This window comes from Podarcis muralis, chromosome 16, assembly GCF_964188315.1.
Source record: "Podarcis muralis chromosome 16, rPodMur119.hap1.1, whole genome shotgun sequence".
In the NCBI taxonomy this organism is placed as follows: domain Eukaryota; kingdom Metazoa; phylum Chordata; class Lepidosauria; order Squamata; family Lacertidae; genus Podarcis; species Podarcis muralis.
The window spans coordinates 34930580-34953231 of record NC_135670.1 but is presented as its reverse complement, the minus strand read 5'-3'; the positions used below and the strand labels follow the sequence as shown (position 1 = coordinate 34953231).

The following is a 22652-nucleotide window of genomic DNA, read 5'->3' as shown; positions in this document are numbered from 1 at the left end:
ATATTGCTCTGCTTTCCTTTGGACCATACCAGCAAGGCCAAAACAGGAGTCATGCCGTCTGGGCAGCCTAGGACTTCCATACAAACTGCGCTGGGGAGGTCACTTTGGTGACGCTAACAAAGCAGTCTGTCTTCACCCCCTGAGGCACACTTCATTGTCTCTCAGAGATGGACGCCAACAATTTGTTGCAAACCACTTTGATTTTTTTTTTTATATATTATGAAATTGCAATATACAACTATTTTCATGAACAAACAAACTGCTGAAGAATGCCACTTCCCTATTTGGAGAGAATATTTCATGAAACACTACCACCACTGCCCACCCAAATTTTGCCACCAACAAACTCGGACCTGGAATTAACTGCAAGGAAAACGGACATTCACTCCTCTGGGTTGCGACTCCTGACAGCAACTTCCCTGCCAGGCATGCACAGCTAGGAAGCTCCGCTCTTCCTTTTATTGCATGCATCCTGTCTTTGTCTTGTTTCATGTCTGCCTCAGTCTCAACTTGACAGGTGGTTGGACCAGACACAAGTGAGAACATGACACGTCCAAGGCCAGAGATGGAGCACATCAAAAAACCTCTCTCTACCTGACTAGAACACTTAAGAGACTTCTAGGCTGTAAAATGTCAGCTCAGTCTGTTCAGGACAGCTCCCTTTTCTTCCCGCTTTAAAAAGTTAAAATCATAAGCATTAACTAATATTTTATCCCCACCTCCCCTGCCACTCCCTTCAAAAATGTCAGATCCTGCAGCCAAAATTCCAAGCAATATATTTTTAGCCTCGGCTTACCCAGAGAGGATTGTGTGAAGAGTTTGATCTTTCATTAATGCAAATTTATTTAAGTAGTCAAGTGCCAAAAAAAAAAAAAAAAAAGCAAGCACAAACACCACTGAAGAAAACTTTTAGATATGTTAATCATAGCTTCTTTAGGGATTGGTAGTCTAGTCCCTTGTGTTCCCCTCCCTCCCCCGGTGACAGCAACATGTCACAGAACTAAGTGTGCAATCCACAACAGGACAAGGTTGGACAGCTGATGGGTTCGTCACGGGAAAGCTTTTTCACATTAGATGTGAAGAAAATTCATAATTGTATGCTTTTAAAAAAAAGTTAGTTGCCACACTGATGGAAAGTAACACTAAATGTAAAGGTAAAGGGACCCCTGACCATTAGGTCCAGTCGTGGCCGACTCTGGGGTTGCGGTGCTCATCTCGCTTTATTGGCCGAGGGAGCCAGCATACAGCTTCCGGGTCATGTGGTCAGCATGACTAAGCCACTTCTGGCGAACCAGAGCAGCACACGGAAACGCCATTTACCTTCCCACTGGAGTGGTACCTATTTATCTACTTGCACTTTGACGTGCTTTCGAACTGCTAGGTTGGCAGGAGCAGGGACCGAGCAACGGGAGCTTACTCCGTTGCGGGGATTTGAACCGCCGACTTTCTGATCGGCAAGTCCTAGGCTCTGTGGTTTAGACCACAGCGCCACCCGAGTCCCTTAAAGTAACACTAGATGGTTCTAAAAACAAGGGCACAAAATGAAAAACAACAAACCAAACCCTAAAACGTATAGGTAAAGGTACCCCTGGCAGTTAAATCCAGTCACAGACGACTCTGGGGTTGCGGCGCTCATCTCGCTTTACAGGCCGAGGGAGCTGGCGTTTGTCCACAGACAGTTTTTCCGGGTCATGTGGCCAGCATGACTAAGCCGCTTCTGGCACAATGGAACACCAAAACCAGAGCAGCGCACCCTACTTTCTGCATAAAGATGGTGTCCAGGATCAATTGAGTACATAGGAATGCTTAGAGCCCATTCTGCAAGGTCAGAAGGACAACCCCACAATCCAAGGGTCTGAAAGCTCAGTCAGATCCAGATGCAAAGGCTTCAATCCCCAGCACCTCCAGGTAAGGCTTGTCTGAAACTCACCCACTTGCTTGCTTACGCTAAGTCTGCCTCAGCTCCTGACAACCAGCACCCCCTGGCCAGCCCCAGAGGCACCATTCGGCAAGGGAGCTTGCAGCCAGGGCTGCTTCAACAACAAACAGCCACACAAGCCTTTGGGAGGCAGACATGCTAGAGCAGGGGTCAGCAAACGTTTTCAGCAGGGGGCCGGTCCACTGTCCCTCAGACCTTGTTGGGGGGTGGACTATTTTTTTTGGGGGGGGGGCGTGAACAAAGTCCTATGCCCCACAAATAACCCAGAGATAAAAGCACACATTCTACTCATGTAAAAACACCAGGCAGGCCCCACAAATAACCCAGAGATGCATTTTAAATAAAAGGACACATTCTACTCATGTAAAAACACGGTGATTCCCGGACCGTCCGCGGGCCGGATTTAGAAGGCAATTGGGCCGCATCCAACCCCCATGCCTTAGAGATGTGCTAGAGAGCATCAGAGGAGGAAGAGAGGGAAGGAAGGGAAAAGGGACAGAGGCCAGTGTTGCCGTGGCACCCCTGTCCAGCATTCAAGGCACCCCAGGGTGCTACGGCACACTGGTTGAAAGCCACTGCCTTAAGGGCTGTCACATGGAAGATGGAACAAGCTTGTTTTTCTGTTCTGGAGGGTAGGACTCGAACCAGCGGCTTCAAGTTACAAGAAAGGAGATTCTGGCAAAATATCAGGAAAAACCTTCTGACAGTAAGAGCTGCTTTACCGTGGAATGGTCTCCCTCGGGAGGCTGTGGACGCTCCTTCACTGGAGGTTTCTAAGCAGAGTTTGGGTAGCCATCTGTCATGGATGCTTTAGCTGAGTTTCCTGCATTGCAGGGGGTTGGATTAGATGGTCTTTGGGGGTCCCTTCCAACTCGAAGATTGTATGATCCCTTCAGAACTTTGTATGTGTTTAAATAGCTAAGGCTGATTCATTTTACAGAGTATACATGATCTACACACAGGATAGTAAGGGGCGTGTGAGCATTTTTCCTGCCAGAGGCAGTTCCCTGGCAAGCGCTAGGCTGCATTAGGATTGTAATGGAAGGGCACTTTAGACTCGCAGAAAACATTTATTCACCTTATATGGAACCCAAAATGACTACAAAATTATCATTTCCTGAAATGAGTATAATCAAACAAAAATAACATTGAAAGTAATCTTGTTGAAGCTTACTCAGGAGTAAATTTTCACATCAAGACTCATTGAAAAGGTTTGCACAGAACCAAGAAGAAGGGTGGGTGGCAAAAAGCCCCAAAAAGCTTTATTTAATTATTATTATTATTATTATTATTATTATTATTATTATTATTATTATTTAAAGGAAACAAGAGGGTCTGGGCTGATCTTAAGGAAATGCAGTCTTTTAATGATCCTGTGACTAAATAAATCCAATTCAAAACCTGACCTCAGATAGACAATTGCTGCACATGGGAAGTTCTACTTTTGACAAGCAATTTGCTTTTAGTGGAAGGAATGCTCATTTTCCTTTTGGTCATACAGTCATAATACTTCTTGGGATTCCTTTATATTCAAATAATATATTGCCTACTTTTTATGCCCTTTATGAATAAATGTGTTGAGCGGTGTGTGTTTGTGTGTGTGTGTGTGTGTGTGTGTGTGTGTGTATGCAAACATGCATCCGTGTGTGTGTGTGTGTGTGTGTGTGTGTGCCAAACTGGGTCTTTGACTCGGGTGACAGAAAGCCTAGTTTCAGCTCTGTATTGGGTAGTCCAGCACTGTGGACGTGGCATAGACATGGGCCCCAGAAGAGCCAGATACCCCTCTGTTTGCACTTGTTTCAGTTACAGAAGCCACACATACAAGAACAACAACCCCCAATTAGGTGTGAGAGAGCTCTTACAAACAGCTGTTAAGCTATCGGTGAATTTTTGTTCTGCAACTCAGCAGGCAGGCAAAACTGCAGATGCAACGCCTTATATGTCATAAAATGTGCTCACAATGAAAAAAAGACCTAATTGAATTTTGTAATAATTTAATTGGATTCATTCATATTCTCTCTCCCTCTCTCAGGCAGGATGCATTGTGACCTGGTTGTGCAAAGAGTAAATTTAATAGCAGGCAAGGATGAGTGCTGATTATTAAAGCAGAGCTGGCGGATTGTAAGCAATCTATTTAACACACCCAGACCCACAAAACATATATCCTATATTAACAACGATATAGCTACATAAACCTCAGGATAATAGGATCTATCTATAGAGGTCACATAGGGATGTGGGTGGTGCTGTGGGTTAAGCCACAGAGCATAGGACTTGCCGATCAGAAGGTCGGTGGTTTGAATCCCCATGATGGGGTGAGCTCCCGTTGCTCGGTCCCTGCTCCTGCCAACCTAGCAGTTCGAAAGCACAACAAAGTGCAAGTAGATGAATAGGTACCGCTCTGGCGGGAAGGTAAACAGCGTTTCCGTGCGCTGCTCTGGTTCGCCAGAAGTTGCTTAGTCATGCTGGCCACATGACCCAGAAGCTGTACGCCGGCTCCCTTGGCCAATAAAGCGAGATGAGCCATGCAACCCCAGAGTCGGTCACGACTGGACCTAATGGTCAGGGGTTCTTTATAGAGGTCACAAAGTAAGCTAAACTGATGGCTCGGCTGCTAACTTTTCATATAACTCTGGATCGTAAATTTCTTATATTAAGTACTTTCCATGTACGCACAGTGAGGGAAGACAGAAGGGAAGACAACTTGAATAAAATATTGTGGGAATTTGAATGGGAATGCCCATCAACTTTGGGGGGCCCAGCCCCCACAGTCCCTAGGCGTTAGCACCTATGGATGACATTGGTGAGAGCAATATTTTTAAGGCCAAGAGATATGTGAATTTACACTCAAAAGATGCTGCTGGCTCTTTCAAACCAGTGTCCAATAATCACTTTCACAGCCCCCTTTCTTTGGCCATTCTGTCTTCCAGCTTTCCTCTCCCACTGGCTTACATCCCTCTGATACACTCTCCCTTTCAACTCTCAGCTCTTCCCAACCCTGATTTCTTTTGCCGCTGTCTCCTTAGGCACAGGACAACCTCCTGGGAGCCAGTGTGGTGTAGTGGTTAAGAGCGGTAGACTCGTAATCTGGTGAACCGGGTTCGTGTCTCTGCTCCTCCACATGCAGCTGCTGGGTGACCTTGGGCTAATCACACTTCTTTGAAGTCTCTCAGCCTCACTCACCTCACAGAGTGTTTGTTGTGGGCGAGGAAGGGAAAGGAGAATGTTAGCCGCTTTGAGACTCCTTCGGGTAGTGATAAAGCGAGATATCAAATCCAAATTACTCCTCTTCTTCTTCCTAACCCTATGGATGTCTCATTTCTCTCTAGCACAGGGGTAAGGGCCCTGCTGGCCTCCAGATAGCATTGAACTACAACTCCCACAACATAAGCAGGGGTTGATGGGAGATGGAGTCCAGTGACATCTTGAAGGTCAAAGTTCCCTCATCCCTGCTCTAGCACCTTAATAGTTCGGACAACGGTAGCAGGAGGCCTGTCTTTGAGATGGGAGCAGCTCAACCAATCCCTCCAAGCAGTTTCACCACCACTGCTAAATTATTTGCTGTGCTATGGTATAGATTACAAACATTTTTGCTCAAGTTTGCCATTACAATACATAGATCTAATCCTATACCAACTTTGAAGTGAGTCTCATTGAATTCAGTGCGGCTTATGTCTGAGTAAACACACATAGATTGCACTGTGTGTTGGGTCTGGCTTTTTTTAGCAAGCCAAATTAATAAAGTATGTGGTACCACTGAATTTTCAAATTAATCATTGCAATGAAGAATGTGACAGCTACCTTCAGGACCCTGGACAGGGCTTTCTCAACAGTCAATAGCCTCAAAAAGTTCAGTGCTCCAGTCCTGGGGTTGGGGCTACTGAGAATGATCTCCCCCTCCTGTCTCCATGCATACATTGTGTCCACAGGGCTCAAGGTATACTGAACCTGAAAATTGAGATTTGATTTTTTAAAAAGCTAACATGACTTAACTGGAATGACGCTTACAAATAGTTTAGATTAGCAATCTTTCCAATTGGAACCATGGTTACTCTGCCCTGGGAGGAGGGTGAGGAGGGCACGAAGAGAAGAACATCTTGAGAAACAGATTTCTAAGAATCCTCAAGTGGAGAGAGGGCACTGGTTCCATTAAACAAGAAAAGAAGAGACAGAGAGAAAACGATCCAATTCACAACCATTTGTAAAGCCACTTGCCTGAACACATTTTCTCTCATCACAGATTTAGAAAATGAACTCAAAAATAACCCGCTCCTCACAGCTTTCCAGCATAGCAACACTAAGAAAGTGTTTCCTCAAAGCAGATGACTTCTCAAAGAACCAGGGGTGAAAGCCAATTTTATTCCAAGGCCTATCAAGGGAGACTACGTTCTAAATAAAGCAAGTGTGATGCATACTCGTTAACTGAAGAAAAGCGAGGAGACATGTTGCGAGGGCAGGGGGGAGAGGCAGATGGGGCCACACTCCGCAACACAGCATTCTATATGCTGGAGCTGCGCCACCAGGAGCTCCTACTACTTTTGCAGCCTGCATGCACCAGAATAAAACATTAAAATTAGGCAGGAGCAAACCTGGCCATTTTGGTTCTCCCAGTTTCTCATTCTTCCAGGCATCCATTCAGTTATCGACATCATCACTTACTTTCATATCTTCTGGCAAAAGCCTCTCTGAAAATCATCTGGAATTTTAGTGCAGATTTCTCCTAATATACATGATTTGCATGCTATTTGGCTTAATATACACGCCGAAGAATGGATGCTTTTGAATTATGGTGCTGGAGGAGACTCTGGAGAGTCCCATGGACTGCAAGAAGATCAAACCTATCCATTCTGAAGGAAATCAGCCCTGAGTGCTCACTGGAAGGACAGATCCTGAAGCTGAGGCTCCAATACTTTGGCCACCTCATGAGAAGAGAAGACTCCGTGGAAAAGACCCTGATTGGGAAAGATTGAGGGCACAAGGAGAAGGGGGCGACAGAGGATGAGATGGTTGGACAGTGTTCTCGAAGCTACCATCATGAGTTTTACCAAACTGCGGGAGGCAGTGGAAGACAGGAATGCCTGGCGTGCTCTGGTCCATGGGGTCAAGAAGTGTCGGACATGACTAAACGACTAAACAACAACAATAGAATGCATGTTGTCAGGGCTGGCCCAAAGCATTTTGACACCTGAGGCAAACCCCAAAATGCTGCCTCCCTCCTCACCCAGGAAGAAGGAGTGATATACTGGAAGGGGGGGGGGAATTAGGAGGAGGAGGAAGAGTAGGAGGAGAAGTACCCTATCCATCTCACTTTGTTGCCCCAGACACTCCGGGCAGCTTCCAACAAAATATAAAAACACAGTGAGACTTCAAACGTTAAAAACTTTCCCCACACAGGGCTGCCTTCAGAATAAAGATTGACAATGGGATCTACTGCCCCTGGGGATCCTGCCACCTGAAGCGGTCACCACACCTTGCCCTGCGTGCTGTGTTACACTGTATGCTATTTTCACAAATATGCATTCTGAGCCACACTTGAGTAGCAGTGCCATTTTTCTAGAAAAAGAGGAGCTGGAACTCACCATGAACACCTCCTTTGTTTTTATATCATGGCAATGGCACCCAGCTGAGAGGTGCCGGAACTGAGTTCTGGCTGGGGGAAACCCCGCCCTGCCTAGAAGTATATGTATTTTTGGACTTGCTATTTGGCTAGGGGGAAAGCGCAAATTTCAAAGGGCAACTGTAGTTTGGTTTCCAGAAGGTGCGAATGAAGGAAGTTTGTCTTTCAATCTGAACTGAATCACACACTGAATCTGTGCCTGCCACATCAAGTAAAGCTTAGCATGTGCGAAACCGCCATGGTATAGGGGAAGCCACGGGCTAAGCTTTCACAGGAACCAGGCACCCTCTTAAAGGCAACATTTTCAATGGAGGCAGTTCACCATGTGAACTGTGAGTGATCAAGAGGGGAGATTTGAGGGGGTAACATGCGTGCCCAGGGGAATGGGCCCCTTTAGTTAAGAATGATCCAGGGCTGGCTCAATACATTTTGCTGCCTGAACCAGAAACATACACAGAGAGACATTTTTCTTATACCATAAGGGGGGAAATCATGCAAAATGTTGTGTATACATACATTTTTCTGGGAGGGGTTCCATAGCTTGCATCAGTTGCTCAGTAGCTGATCTCATCAGCTTCTCAAAAGAGTTTATCTCTGTTGTTGTTTTTAAGATGATTTTTCTTGTACAATTTTACATATGACTTCTGATTTTTTTAAAAAAACAGCATTATATCAATATTTTTTACAAGACAGATAGACAGACAGACAGACAGATAGACAGGGTACATGCCACCAGGACAAAAAAGGGACTAGGATCCACTGCCATAGGGAAATAAATGAAGGGGATTTTCGTATCTGAGAGCCAAAGCATAGGAGTGTATCACAACCTGATGAGCAGCAAAGGAAATTGCCTTATACCATCTAAGCTAGGTTTGTCTACTCTGACTGGCATCCTCTACTTGATGTTTTAAACCAGAGATGGGAGGGATTGAACCTGAAATCTTCTGCATGCAAAATGTGTGCTCTGTCACTGACCTGTGGGCCAACTCCCAATGGGAGGAAGTCAGAACAACAAAAGTCTCAAGCATGGCTCAAACTGACACAATTTAGAGGTGTCGCAATACCATTCGATTGGTGCACCCCATTCCATACTTTCAGATGGATGCAATGATAGAAATGGTACAATGATATGAAGCCTTCAGTCTGACTAAGAAGATATAACTTTTCAAGTGCGGCGGGGTCTTTATGGAAACAGCTGATCTCAAGGAGACTTCATGTATACATTGATCCTACATTCATTATGATGGAGGATAAGCTGAGATCCTGTGATCTACAGGATCCGTGGCCATTTCAAATAGCTAGTTTCTAGTCACCAACCCCCCAAAACATATCTCATTGAAAACCTGCAGTGAAGCACAAGTCCTGCTTTCTGAAAATCTGGCAAGGAGACATGTGTGCACGAAACTAAAAAAAAAGAGGAAAAACGTGTTTGCAGGTTGACTCTATTTTGGGTTTGCTTAAAGACATCCAACTGAATGGAACAAATATTTACTGCATGTGCGAGAGTAAACACACAGCTCATCTGCTACTGTACAATATTTCACAGAAGCAGAGAAGAGTCCTGAATAAACACAGATGTAAAAGTGTGCGTGTGGACTTTGAGACTTGATGGCTTGCTTGGAAAGGAAAACCTAACAGCTCAACTCTACCATCATCGGTGAAGGAGCAAGAGAACAGAAATAAGATCGCGTGAGCATTTATTTTAAAATAACATTTACCTTGCCTTTTTGCCCAAGGCAGATTGGAATGAAAGACTAAATATAAAGGGACCCCTGACCATTAGGTCCAGTCATGACCGACTCTGGGGTTGCGGTGCTCATCTCGCTTTATTGGCTGAGGGAGCCGGCGTATAGCTTCTGGGTCATGTGGCCAGAATGACTAAACTGCTTCTGGCGAACCAGAGCAGTGAACGGAAACGGCGTTTACCTTCCCGCTGGAGCGGTACCTATTTATCTACTTGCACTTTGATGTGCTTTCGAACTGCTAGGTTGGCAGGAGCTGGGACCGAGCAATGGGAGCTCACCCCGTTGCGGGGATTCCAACCGCCGACCTTCTGATCAGCAAGTCCTAGGCTCTGTGGTTTAACCCACAGCGCCACCATCACCGGTGAAGGAGCAAGAGAACAGAAATAAGATCGTGTGAGCATTTATTTTAAAATAACATTTACCTTGCCTTTTTGCCCAAGGCAGATTGGAATGAAAGACTACCATACCTAAATTAGTCCAAAGTTCAGTAAAGTACTTGTGTTTTCCCTTGTGCAACAATGAAACACCAGTGCAACAAGTATATTACTATGTGACTTACCTTATGCTACCCTGGATAAGACCTTGTGTGTGGATTGGGACACACACACACACACACACACACACACACAATCCAGTTATCCTATAAGTGAAGCTTTTTTAAAAAAAACCAAGAAGGGCAGGCAATCCAGGGCCCAACCCCCAAAGACCGGGGAGCTAAGTCCCCTCGCTCACCCCCTGAGAACCACTGGGAGCAATCGCACAATGAGCCCCTGGAAATCAGAGAACAGGAGGCAGCATGTTCTGAAGCAGAGAAAGGTTGTACCGAGCCAAAAGGTGTGTGGTCCACGTCCTGATTCCTCAAGGGCATAATTGCTGCTCCTGGTTCTTCTCCGTGAAGAAAGCGACATTTACACACACATTAGCAGGTCCTTTTAACAGCATCTGTTGCAAACTCAGAGCAATTCAGTTTACATTCAGACTTACAGGCCGTTTACCGACAGCTGCAGCCAGTGGTAAATGCCACGGTTGCTAAGTAACGAACAGGTAAGTGTTGCAAAAGATCAGGGACAGGCCTATGAACATTGCATGCTTAATGGCCAAGGACAAAGAGGATGTTTGCTTGAAGAGGTGGCTTGGCTGTGTTCCTTATGATGATATCATATAATTGCCTTTCTTCAAACAGGTGTCTAAATAATAATCACAAAAAGACATGGGAATGGGAGAACTCAGCACACTCAGGACCTGCTGACTGCCCAGTGCTGAACATGCAATTATAGGGTTTTTGGGTTTTGTTTTGTTTTTGCTGTTCATTCACAGTGGAGTGTTAAACACTGTAATAGGCTTGCTTGGGGATGTGTAAGCAAGCAGCAATAGGGACCTCTTTGTCTGTCTCAAGCAAAAGCTCCAGTTGTCATCTCCCACCTACCCACCCTGCTCCACCAGGGTCTCGATCCTTCCACAAAAGCTGCAGACCGAACTGTGCCTCCCTGGGATGCCACCTTCAGTTCAATACAAGGTGGACTCCACACTCAATACAGATGATAACTCAGTCAGTTGATCGTGAAGGACCAAAGTGGCATCACCAAGCTTTAGAGAGAGATAAACCCAAGTACTGATCTTGCTGTTGAGCCTGGGGAACCTCATGTCACTGGAAAGGATCACATCTGTCAAAGAGCCTGCTGACTTGAGCATTGCCAATTTGTCTTTGGGGGCTGCGCTCCAGAACAAAAATACTGGTGGTTCAGTGGGAGTTTTTGAGAGTTTATAAGGCTTTATGGGTGGTGGTTGTTGAGGTGCAACTACACAGGGCCAGAATAACTTGGAGAAGGAGAGTCTTCTGCCTTCGCCCACCAGCTTTGGGTCCTGACCTGTCTTGGGCTACACTATGTACTTCTGTCCCATTCAACCATGATGAATAATTGCACATGGACTGAAGTAGAGCACTCAGGTTAGGGGAAGGCAGGTACAATGAAGGCAGGCTGCAGGATGCGTATGCAACGGCTAGAAGTAATCAAATGAGAAGCAGCTGGAAACATGGAGTCTGGAGGTGCCGAAGGAAGATTTGGTGACATTACCCAAACTCAGGTAAGCCAGTATACATAACAAGCACCCATTCAATCCTTCAGTTTTCCATAAGGGCTTAAACCCTGTTCACACATTACATTTGACCCGGAGTGTACCAATTGCTGGGGAGTCATTGCTTTCCCAACTTTCCCATGGGCTTCCCAGAGACACCTCACTGGCAAGTGGTGGGAACAGACTCCTGCACTAAATGGACCTTTGATTCAATCTAATAGGTCTCTTCTTATGTCCAAAGGCAGAATTCTCATTTGAAAGCAAATGGATCTGGATAGAACTCTTACTCCTATTTTTCATACACAGAACCCTCTGGGGGATTTTGCAATGAAGCAAGGGTTGGCAGTCTGCAAGATGTTGATCTGTATAACTACGACGGCCTCCTTCAGCCAGACACTACTGAAACAGAATCCTCCCGAGAGACAAGACAAATGTTCTGTAACAGTGTACACCTAGCTCTAATATTAGAGAGCATTCCCAGACCATGTAAGGAAAAGAGAATCCCCAGTACCCAAATAAGGGAAGGTCACTGTACACAAAAAGCTTGAGAAGACTCTTCATCCTGCTTTTATCATCGAATGCGGCATTTGTTTAGATGGCCTTGAATTATGCAGGGTATCTTATGCCAGCAGGGCAAAAGTGAGGAAGGAGGACACTCTAGATGTATTTCCATGTAAGTAATGAGAATCAATAGGTCACACAGATAAGTATGTGTGTTTGGGAGGGGAACACAATATCATTATGTATGTGGTGCCTAAGCACCTGCTGGTCACATGTCAAGGGACAGGCGATGCTAAAGCAGAGGAACAGGGACTATTCTGCCCTGCAGGGCGAGTGAGTTGAAGGGGTGGGATTTTTACACACATGCACAATTTACATTTTCCTCAACAACTTGGGTTTAAGAGGAAGCAGTAAGTCCTTTTCTAAAGCATAGCATGGGCTGCCACTCAGCATACAGACGGGATTACCTGAGTGGGGGGAGAGTGACCATCTGCACCGCAACAGCCAAGGCAACCAGGCCAGGAGATAAGTTGTCAGGATCAAATGGGAACCATGACTAGCTGTGCCCAAACCTGAACTTGGAGCGTGTGTAAGGCAGATTCCTGTACTCCTATAGCTAAGTGGCAAACCATCTTTTTTTTGCATGCAAAAGGTCCCGGGTTCAATCCCTGGTATCTCCAGCTAGGGCTGGGAGAATCTCATTTCTGAAATTCTGAAGAGCGAGATGAACCATTGGTCCACCTAGTTTGGTACTGTCAGGTCTCTAGGTGGTTGCTCATGAGTAAAACAGCCAGGACTCCAACCTGTCTTTTACAGGTTTTATTTTGTGCAAACTGTGTACAGTTCAGAGATCCAAAATTCTGTCTGTCTCAGTCACTTGCAGATTCCGGGAGTGGCCTTTTCCGCCCCCCCCCCCAACATAAGAACTTAGACACCCCAAATCTCTGCCTTCCCTCCTTACATTTGACCCCCTTGCGAAAACTGGGTGACGGAAGAGGCATGTCCGTTTCCCGACCAGCCGGACTGAGCGAGGTGCATGGGCTCACAGTAATGTCTGTGAGCCTTTGGCTCGCTTCGCCCCTCCTTTCCCCCTCTGCTTTGCTGGAGGCATGACTCTCTCCACTGAATGACAAAGTGCTACTGCTCAGCAACTTTGGAGACTCCCTGTACTCTTCTGCCCCCCTGCCCCCTTTCGATTGCAGTCCCCTGACAGGTACTGTCTATACAATGAATGCCAGTAGCTCTGTAGGGTTTCAGGCAGGGGTCTTTTCCAGTCCTACCTGGAAACTGAACTTAGGACCTGCATGCAAAGCAGTTGTTCTGCCACTGAGTCACAGCACCCCCACAAAACCCCTGTGTTTCTCCACCACAAGGTCTCTGAGGTCAGTGACTGGAACTTGGGCCTTGAAATGTTGGAATTTGAGGTGCACCGTGCAGAAGGTACTTCAACATACATACACAGACAGTTTTTCCGGGTCATCTGGCGAAACCAGAGCAGCACACAGAAACACCGTTTACCTTCCCACCGGAGCGGTACCTATTTATCTACTTGCACTTTGACGTGCTTTCGAACTGCTAGGTTGGCAGGAGCTGGGACTGAGCAATGGGAGCTCATGGGGATTTGAACCGCGGACCTTCCGATCAACAAGCCCTAGGCTCAGTGGTTTAGACCACAGCGACACCCGCATTCCTTTTATAGATATAGAAGACAATAATTTATTAAAAATGAAACAGTGCTTGCCCCTTATGTACTTAGAAGTACATTGCAGTAGGCCATACTCTTAAGAGAAAGTGTGCGTAGGATTACAGCCTTAACACAGCACAAAGTGGGCAGAGAATGGGGCGCCAATCAACCCCACATGTGAGGAAGAGTCCCCACTTTCATCTGTGAAGCCTGATGTGGAAAGTGGCTTCTTCTTCAACAAATTATATAGCTGGAGTGGATGAACCTGTGGCTGTCCAGGTGTTGCTAGACTACAACTCCCCTTATCCCTGACCACAGGTCGGCTAAACTGGCTGGGGCCGATGGGGGGTTGGAGTCTGGCAACATGTGAAGAGGTACAGCTTACCCACTTCTGCATAATAGGAAGTTACTGTCCTCATAAATTTGACAACAAACCCCACCTGCAGCAGCAACCTTTCAGATTTACCCAAGAAACCTACATCATTAATCTGCAGTCCACAGGCTTCCTCTCCGGTTTCCTCCGCTGGCCTGTCAAAAAGGGAAAGCTTCCCTGTGAGAGACTGGGTGTGAGCTTCTTGCCTGGTCCCCGTGTCATTATTTGGTCTCTCCCAACCTGCCATTAGCCTTGTGTAGCTAAGCAGCCCCACTGACGCACGACTCCGAACTGCAAGATCACAGGCCTCCGTTATCTCCGGCAAGTGGCAGGTTTTAAGGGTTATTATTGAGCGTGGCAAGCCTAATTCCCCACGCATTTGGGCTGTATTCATGGCTGGAAAATTGACCATGCAAAATTTCCGCTAAGTCAACTCGTTCAATTGGGGTTTGGAGCTGCAATATAATTTTCCCCCACCTTAATCGCGTTCTTCTCTTCAGACATCAAGCCAAGTGTGTTATTTGCCAAGGTTCTTAAAGGGGGGGGGGGAGCAGGAGAAGCAATAGTGCTTTGTGCAGAGAAAATGCAAAAGTTGATGGGGGGGAGAGAAAGGAGCTGCATCTGGAGCTTGGGAAACTGCTGATTTTGTTTTCAGGACTGGCTTGTTAGCTTATTTAATATGCATTCATTCAGCTTTATCCTCTACTTGGAAAGAAGTGGGCGGCGGGGGGGGAGGAGTGCTTAGCATGCAACTTCCAACCCACAGGGCAGCACCCTCCTCAGCTGGGGGCACCACTGTACCTGACTGGGGGAAGAAGGAGTAGGCCTCATGCCTATACACTGGGAATGGGGGGGGGGGTCTGCAGCCCTCCAACTGTTGCGGGGGGCTATTATGAAGCTGCCCACGTTCTGAGATATTCAGGGGAGGCCCTTCTCTTGGTCCCACCACCCACACAGACATGCCTGGTGGGGGCGCAGGAGAGGGCCTTCTCGGTGGCTGCTCCCAGACTTTGGGACTCCCTCCCTGGAGAAGCTAGACTGTCTCCCTCATTGTTGTCTAGTGAATACCTTCTTGTTCCAACAGGCTTTGGGGAACTGACTGCTTTTAATGAAAGGGTTGGTGCTGTGCTGTTTCTATTGTACTTATTTGTATGGTTTTAAGAGATTATATCTATCAAGGGACGCGGGTGGCACTGTGGGTTAAACCACAGAGCCTAGGGCTTGTTGATCGGAAGGTCGCAGTTTGAATCCCCGCAACGGGGTGAGCTCCCGTTGCTCGGTCCCTGCTCCTGCCAACCTAGCAGTTCGAAAGCATGTCAAAGTGCAAGTAGATAAATAGGTACTGCTCTGGCAGGAAGGTAAATGGTGTTTCCGGGCGCTGCTCTGGTTCGCCAGAAGCGGCTTATTGAAGCTGGCTACATGACCCGGAAGCTGTACGCTGGCTCCCTCGGCTAATAAAATGAGATGAGTGCCGCAACCCCAGAGTCGGCCATGACTGGTCAGGGGTCCCTTTACCTTTATCTATCTATCTATCATCATCATCTACCATCATCAATCAATCTAATTCTGTCAATGTTTAATTGTTTCTAAATGATATTCTTTTCCGTGTTTTTAGTGGTTCCTATTTTTAATTTGTAAGCCACCTTGAGTCCCGTCAGAGGAAAAGGTGGAAGATAAAACAGTAAAATTATCATTAACAACCATAAGTTAAAACATACAGAAAGTTTAAACCGTAATAGAATAGACGAAAACAAATTAAGATTCATGCAAACTTTCTAAACATCTAGGTAGGCTTGCCTAAGTGAAAATATCTAAATAAGAATACAGTGGTACCTCGGGTTACGAACTTAATTCAACGGAGGTCCGTTCTTAACCTGAAACTGTTCTTAACCTGAAGCACCACTTTAGCTAATGGGGCCTCCCGCTGCCGCCGTGCTGCTGGAGCACGATTTCTGTTCTCATCCTGAAGCAAAGTTCTTAACCCGAGGTACTATTTCTGGGTTAGCAGAGTCTGTAACCTGAAGCGTATGTAACCTGAAGCGCATGTAACCCGAGGTACCACTGTACAGTGAAGATGCTTGCCTGATATTAATACACAGGGAGTTCCAAAGTTCAGGTGCTGCCATACTAAATGATCGAGTTCTTACAGATGTGGTGCAGGTATTGTGTAACACCTGTAGTAGTGCCAGTTTTGTCAATCAAAGCAGTTGAGTGGGTACATACAGGGTAAGGGGATCTCACGAGAGGACTGGTCCCAACTTATTAAGGGCTTTATATTCTAACAGTAACACCTAGAACACGGCCCGGTAGCCGATCGCCAACCAGTGCAGACCTCTGAGCACAGGCTTTACATGCTGACAAAGCCTCACTCCTGTCAGCAATTGCACTGCAGCATTCTGATAAGGGTCCTCTGGTCCTGTGGTTGGGCAGTGCCTTGCTCATGGAGCTCCCATGAGCCTAGCTGGCACCCACACTTCTGAGTTTTCAGATAAGCTAAAATGGCTTTGTTCACCCAAGGCTTTTAATACACTGTGAGAGAGATATTGTACTGCTTTCTGCTGTTTTCACGTAGTATTGCATGACTGTTTCATGAACGAGTTTAGGAAGATGCCAACTCACCTTGGGATATAAGCAGTGGCGTAGCGTGGGTTGTCAGCACCCGGGGCAAGGCAAGTAATTTGCGCCCCCTAACCCATGGATTTCCGCCCCCTAACCCGTGGATTTGCGCCCCCTAACCTGTGGATTTGCCCTAACCCCAGATGTTGCGCCCGGTGCGGCTGGCCCCCCCTACACCCCCCACGCTACGCTACTGGATATAAGGCAGGATATAAAATACTAAATACTAAAACAGAACAAGCTCAGCACGGGGCAACGGTCCATGGGAAAAGAGCTTTGCCAAGTCGTCTCCTGCCCCTATGTACTTAGGCACATTTGCTTGTAATTTTGTTGACGAATATTGCACATGTTTCCATCAAAACAGCCAGATTCTCAAACCTTCATATTTCACAGAGCGTTGCTTGAGTGGCAAACGGAGACATCAGCTTGAAAACTTCATCATCCTTGATACAGTGATTTGAATGATACCCCCAATCCAAATGTAATACCAGAGCTTAGCAAAAGATTGTTTAAAATCAGAAACAAGATTAATCACTGCCGTTCAGAGTATGAGCTGCCCTTTCACACAATAAAGCAATATTACAGCTATGAAATGTTCCATTTCATATTGCCCTCTAGTAGAAAAACAAGGAATCAAAGCGTTGTACATAACAATACATGTCTGGGGAGGTGGGCGGGGGGGGGGGAGAAAGCCGTAAGAGGAGCTCGAGAAAGAGTTCTGACAGTTACACTTGAACTGCTAAATTACATTTGCCTCCAAGCAAGCCGAGAAAACCCAAAAACAAGAAAAGAAAATTTAAAACTTGATGACTTACTAAGAAGCTGCACCGATGATTCTCTTGGGTTAGTGTGGTGACATTAGACCGAAAAGCCTGGTTCTTCTCTTCTAAAATATGGATCCGACCAAATGTTTTCTGTGGCACTGCAGGTTGTAAGTACGGCAGCTCATTTCCAAACTGTGAGGAGGAAAGAGAAGAACGGAAGGAAATATCAGAGTTCAAATCTTCCATTTATGAGGGGGGCGGGAATATAATAAGCCGTACACTGGGTTATCTTTCCATGGGGCTGTTTGCTTTTGCAATCGTATAGCTTATAGAGTGCTTTTAAATACCACATGTCTGTTCAAATACAAGCAACAGCAAAAAATAAGCTCCATTGCTAGACAACTGATCCTCATCCATTCTTCCCATATTTTCAAGTTCTGAATCCCATCTTACTTCTGGAGTGTGTGCAACCTAAGCACTGAGATATCCCCCATTTTTCCATTTACAGTACAACCTTGAGCATGTTTACAGTAAGTCCCACCAAGTTCAGTGGGGCTTGTTTCTGAAACACTGTGTTTAGGATTTCAGAATCCTTTGTGTGCCATAGCGCTCTAGTTCCTTTATGGCTCTCTCCCCTGCACGCACGCACGCACGCACGCACACAAACATATACACTTCTTTTTGTGCTTTGTTTTTGGCAATGTGCATGTTTGCTCATGTGCATTACTAAAACAAACAAACAAACACTGCACGCTGCAAACATGCAATATGGCCGCATCCAGTTGACCTGTTAATGGATTGGAGCATCCTTCCCAGTTTGTTTGCACAAAGTTTGTGGGGGAAGTTATACATGGTTGTCTGTTTATTGAGCATTTGTTCTGGTTTGTTTGAGAGGCTATACAATTTCATATCAAGTAACGGTTACCCCAAACTGTCCTCAACGCTTTCCTTATTGCAAGAAGTCCAGGAATATCTGGAACTCTGAATGCTCAAGCATGGAGCGGTTTGGGTCTCTTGGGACTTAGAGAAGCAACATCAAATGGCTGTTTGGTTTGGGGAACTGGGGATTAAACTGTGAACTGAAATTGGGGTCCTGCCCTTGTGTGGACCTGCCCTTTGTCAATGCCTTTCTTAAAATGCGGGAGCAGGTAATGTGAAAGACGTGGACACTAAAGACCATGGAAACCCATGTTTGCCAATCAGAATAAACAATCAAACAGATTTTTTTTCTTTTTTCTTTGCTCACTCTAGCCGTCTGAGGACCCGCTTCATTTTCCAGAGCTCCTCGGTAAACCACGGGGCCCGGTTTCGGCGGGGTCGCAGAGGGTGCTTCGGTGCAATCTCATTGATGGCCGCCAAGAGCCGGTTATTCTAGTTCTCGACAAGCTCATCCAGTGAGCCACCAGGGGGAGCAGGGTCCCACAAGGCCTGATGAAATCCATCAGGATCCATCAGCCTTCGCGGGAGAGCCCAAATAGGCTCGCCACCCAAGCAGGATGGGGGCGGGAAGTCAATCCTGGCTTTCAGAGCATAGTGATCAGACCATGGCACTTCCACAAGTGAGGACATAATCACATCTATACCCGCATCAAAAATTCCAATCCAGCTTGGTGTGTGGGACCCAAAACAAACTGGGAGAGCCCTAATGTCCCCATGGAAGACACCAGGTCCCGAGCCCGTGAGAAGGGGGTGGCAGCAGCATGGATGCTGTAGTCCCCCCAAACCAGTAGGTTAGGGAATTCCAAGGCCCAGCCTGCCACCACATCCAACATGCCTGACAGGGTGGCTGCTGGTGCGCTAGGTGGTCGGTACACCAGACAGACAGCCAAGCTCTCCTTAGTGCCCCACACTAGGCCAACACATTCAATGCCGGAGATTGATGGTGATAGCAGAGCCCTGAAAGAGCAATCCTCCCAAATTAACAACACTACCCCCTCCCCCTGACCTACAGTCCGCTACTGGAGGAGGGCGGAGAATCCCGGGGGTGCTATCTCATTCAGGGCGACTACTTCACCTTCACGCACCCAGGTCTCCATCACACAAGCCAGGTCAACCCCCAGCGAGATAGAAAAGTCTCGCACGGTGACGGTTTTATTGCCTATAGACCTGGCATTGCACAACACCAGTGACAGAGGTGGGTAATCCCTGCTCACTCTACCCTTGTCTCTCGGGATGGGGCATAGATTGGAAGAAGTTCGAGCATCACCACATCTCAAAACCCTTCGCGATGCAAGCTATCCCCAAATAATTAAAACCTGGTGTACAACACAAAAAAGCATGCAACATAATTATCTCATACAATATAGGAGGTCTTCAGTACAAAACCAGAGGCAAGCTTTTTAATTAGCAAACTAACTAAGACACGATATTGGTAACTTATGCGAGAAGAGAGAGACTCCGCTCTTCAGTCGGCAAGGATTACACACCAGGATTGAAAGCACACAGAGATTCTGTTGATCAGCTCAGTGACCCGCAACCTGTGTGACCCACCAAGTCAAATATAGCATGCTATTGGCCATGTATGACTGTGAGTGAGATGGCAGGATGTGCACCAAGAGCCCACTATAAAACCCTGAAAACTTGGGTACATTTGTAGGCTTTTCATCAGCAAAAGGAACAGGGCGAGCACCTGATACAGTGGTACCTCGGGTTAAGTACTTAATTCGTTCCGGAGGTCCGTACTTAACCTGAAACTGTTCTTAACCTGAAGCACCACTTTAGCTAATGGGGCCTCCTGCTGCTGCCATGCCGCCAGAGCACGTTTTCTGTTCTCATCCTGAAGCAAAGTTCTTAACCTGAAGCACTATTTCTGGCTTAGCAGAGTCTGTAACCTGAAGCGTATGTAACCCGAGGTACCACTATATCTACATTCAAAAATCTTGTCTATTAGCAAAAGCACCAGCTCAGTTTCATCTCTCTGGTGCTTTAACACCCCGGCACCAATGCCGTGTGAAATTCCTTCCCCCGATGCCAGTTCAGTTGGAACGAGCCTGCCAAGTTTTTATCAGCTCCTCTAATAATATTGAGAGGTGGCCCTGTGCCACTTTCCATCTCCATGCTAGGCACAGGATGGCAAACCTGTTCATTTATTCATAGGCCTACCACTGGCTGCTTTTGTATCAACTGAATAAAGACCGTAACTCAACCTCTGGGATCCATTCAGCCCTAATGAAACAGGCAGATAAAGATACACTGCATTGATAATAATAATAACAACAGGATTGTTTTACCTGTAAGGGGGCAGGGGGAGAAGGAGGCAGCAACAACTATGCTTGAAAGACCGCCACCATTGCAGGTGGTGCTGATATTAAATCTTCTAATATCAGAGGACTATATGCAAATATTTTGCTAGTTAGTACAATGCATGAGTCTCTGCTCCTGTAGCTCAGTGGGGCATGTTTGGAATTCGGGAGATCCCAAATTCAATCCTCAGCATCTCAAGATAGGACTAGGTAAGACTGTTGCCTGAATCCCTAGACAGAAATCATCTGTCAAACACACCATCCCCAACCTGGTGCCCTCCGTATGTTGCTGGACTCCAGCTGCCATCAGAATGGGCAGTGCTCAGGGTTGATGGGAGGTATAGCCCAAAACATCTGGGAGGTATTGTTATAAGAATTTTAAGGTCTTATATATACAGTGGTACCTTGGGTTAAGAACTTAATTTGTCCCGGAGGTCCGTTCTTAACCTGAAACTGTTCTTAACCTGTGGTACCACTTTAGCTAATGGGGCCTCCTGCTGCCGCCGCACCGCAGGAGCACGATTTTTGTTCTCATCCTGAAGCAAAGTTCTTCACCTGAGGTACTATTTCTGGGTTAGCGCAATCTGTAACCTGAAGCGTCTGTAACCCAAGGTACCACTGTATAAAATAGATGTTCATAAATGTACCAAGCAAACAACATACAAATATGTAAATCACATGTCTGAAACCCACAGAAAAGTCCTGAAACCATTTTCTCTCTCCCAAAATGACCTCAAATATTTCTCTGCAAGGTCAAAGGAAATGGGAAAAAACCTCCCCATTGTCTCTGTGCTCACAAATCCTGCCTTAAGGGCACATTTAGGGTGTGAATAGGGTGAGCCTGTGACCTGGATTCGGGAATTAAATAGTTATAATAACAAAAGAGTGGTCAAAACCCAGATAATGCAATCCGGTAACATGCCAGACAGGAGATAACACACTCAGGATTCTGTTTTAGATCGCCCCCTGTGATGTATGTATGATGTATTGGGGGAGGTGGTCCTGGGATACACCCCTTCTGTGATGTATGTATGATGTTTCTGGGGGTGGTCTGGAGTTTGAGGGTGGGCAATTTTAAAAGAATAGTATAGTTAAAGCCATGGTTTTCCCAGTAGTGATGTATGGAAGTGAGAGCTGGACCATAAAGAAGGCTGATCGCCGAAGAATTGATGCTTTTGAATTATGGTGCTGGAGGAGACTCTTGAGAGTCCCATGGATTGCAAAAAAGATCAAACCTCTCCATTCTTAAGGAAATCAGCCCTGAGTGCTCACTGGAAGGACAGATCCTGAAGCTGAGGCTCCAAGACTTTGGCCACCTCATGAGAAGAGAAGACTCCCTGGAAAAGACCCTGATGTTGGGAAAGATTGAGGGCACAAGGAGAAGGGGACGACAGAGGATGAGATGGTTGGACAGTGTTCTCGAAGCTACAAACATGAGTCTGACCAAACTGCGGGAGGCAGTGGAAGACATGAGTGCCTGGCGTGCTCTGGTCCATGGGGTCATGAAGAGTCAGGCACGACTAAACGACTAAACAACAACAAATTTTAAAAGTCTCAGAAGGTATTGCAGGATGTCTGCAGTAAATATTAATATTTATCTTCAATTGCATTTTGCCGCTTCTTTAACTTTTTATATTGTACTTCGTTGCATCACAGTTTGAATCTTAAGGGATGCAGATTGTAATATGATACAGTGGAACCTCGGTTTTTGAGCGTCTCGGAAGCTGAATGTCTTGGAAGCCTCAAAGCCGAAAACCCAGAAGTAATTGCTTCCATTTTTGAACGCTCCTCGGCAGTTGAACGGCTTCCACTGCATTTTTTTTCTTTTTTCTCGATGGATTTTGCCAATTGCCCATTGCTCCTCGGTTTCCGAACGTTTCGGAAGTCGAACAGTCTTCCGGAACGGCTTACGTTCGAAAACCAAGGTTCCACTGTACAAGAAATAAAAGAAGCAACAAAAATGCAATTAATTAATTAATAATTAAGTGGTTTGCCAAGACCATCAGCAATTTTCAAGGGGTCCACGGGGGGGAGTTTGAGAGCTCCTGCTCTAGAGGGTATTCTGGCAGCCTTGAAGACAAATAATATAGTGGGG

General features: G+C 46.2%; 2 protein-coding genes across 20 annotated transcripts in view; one reads left to right on the top strand and one right to left on the bottom strand.

Annotated features, from left to right (window-relative positions):
* The window catches only part of RIMBP2 (RIMS binding protein 2), a 296295-nt gene that overhangs the window by 164721 nt on the left and 108922 nt on the right, over window positions 1–22652 (bottom strand). For all 19 annotated transcript variants that reach the window (XM_028709315.2, XM_077920566.1, XM_077920567.1 and 16 more), the window contains exon 4: window positions 17367–17507. In XM_028709315.2, the coding sequence (XP_028565148.2) occupies window positions 17367–17507 (141 nt within the window). The remainder of the gene's footprint in view (window positions 1–17366; window positions 17508–22652) is intronic.
* The window catches only part of LOC144325854 (uncharacterized), a 37385-nt gene continuing 33701 nt past the window's right edge, over window positions 18969–22652 (top strand). The window contains exons 1-2 of the mRNA XM_077920606.1: window positions 18969–18993; window positions 19267–19449. Of these exons, the coding sequence (XP_077776732.1) occupies window positions 18969–18993; window positions 19267–19449 (208 nt within the window). The remainder of the gene's footprint in view (window positions 18994–19266; window positions 19450–22652) is intronic.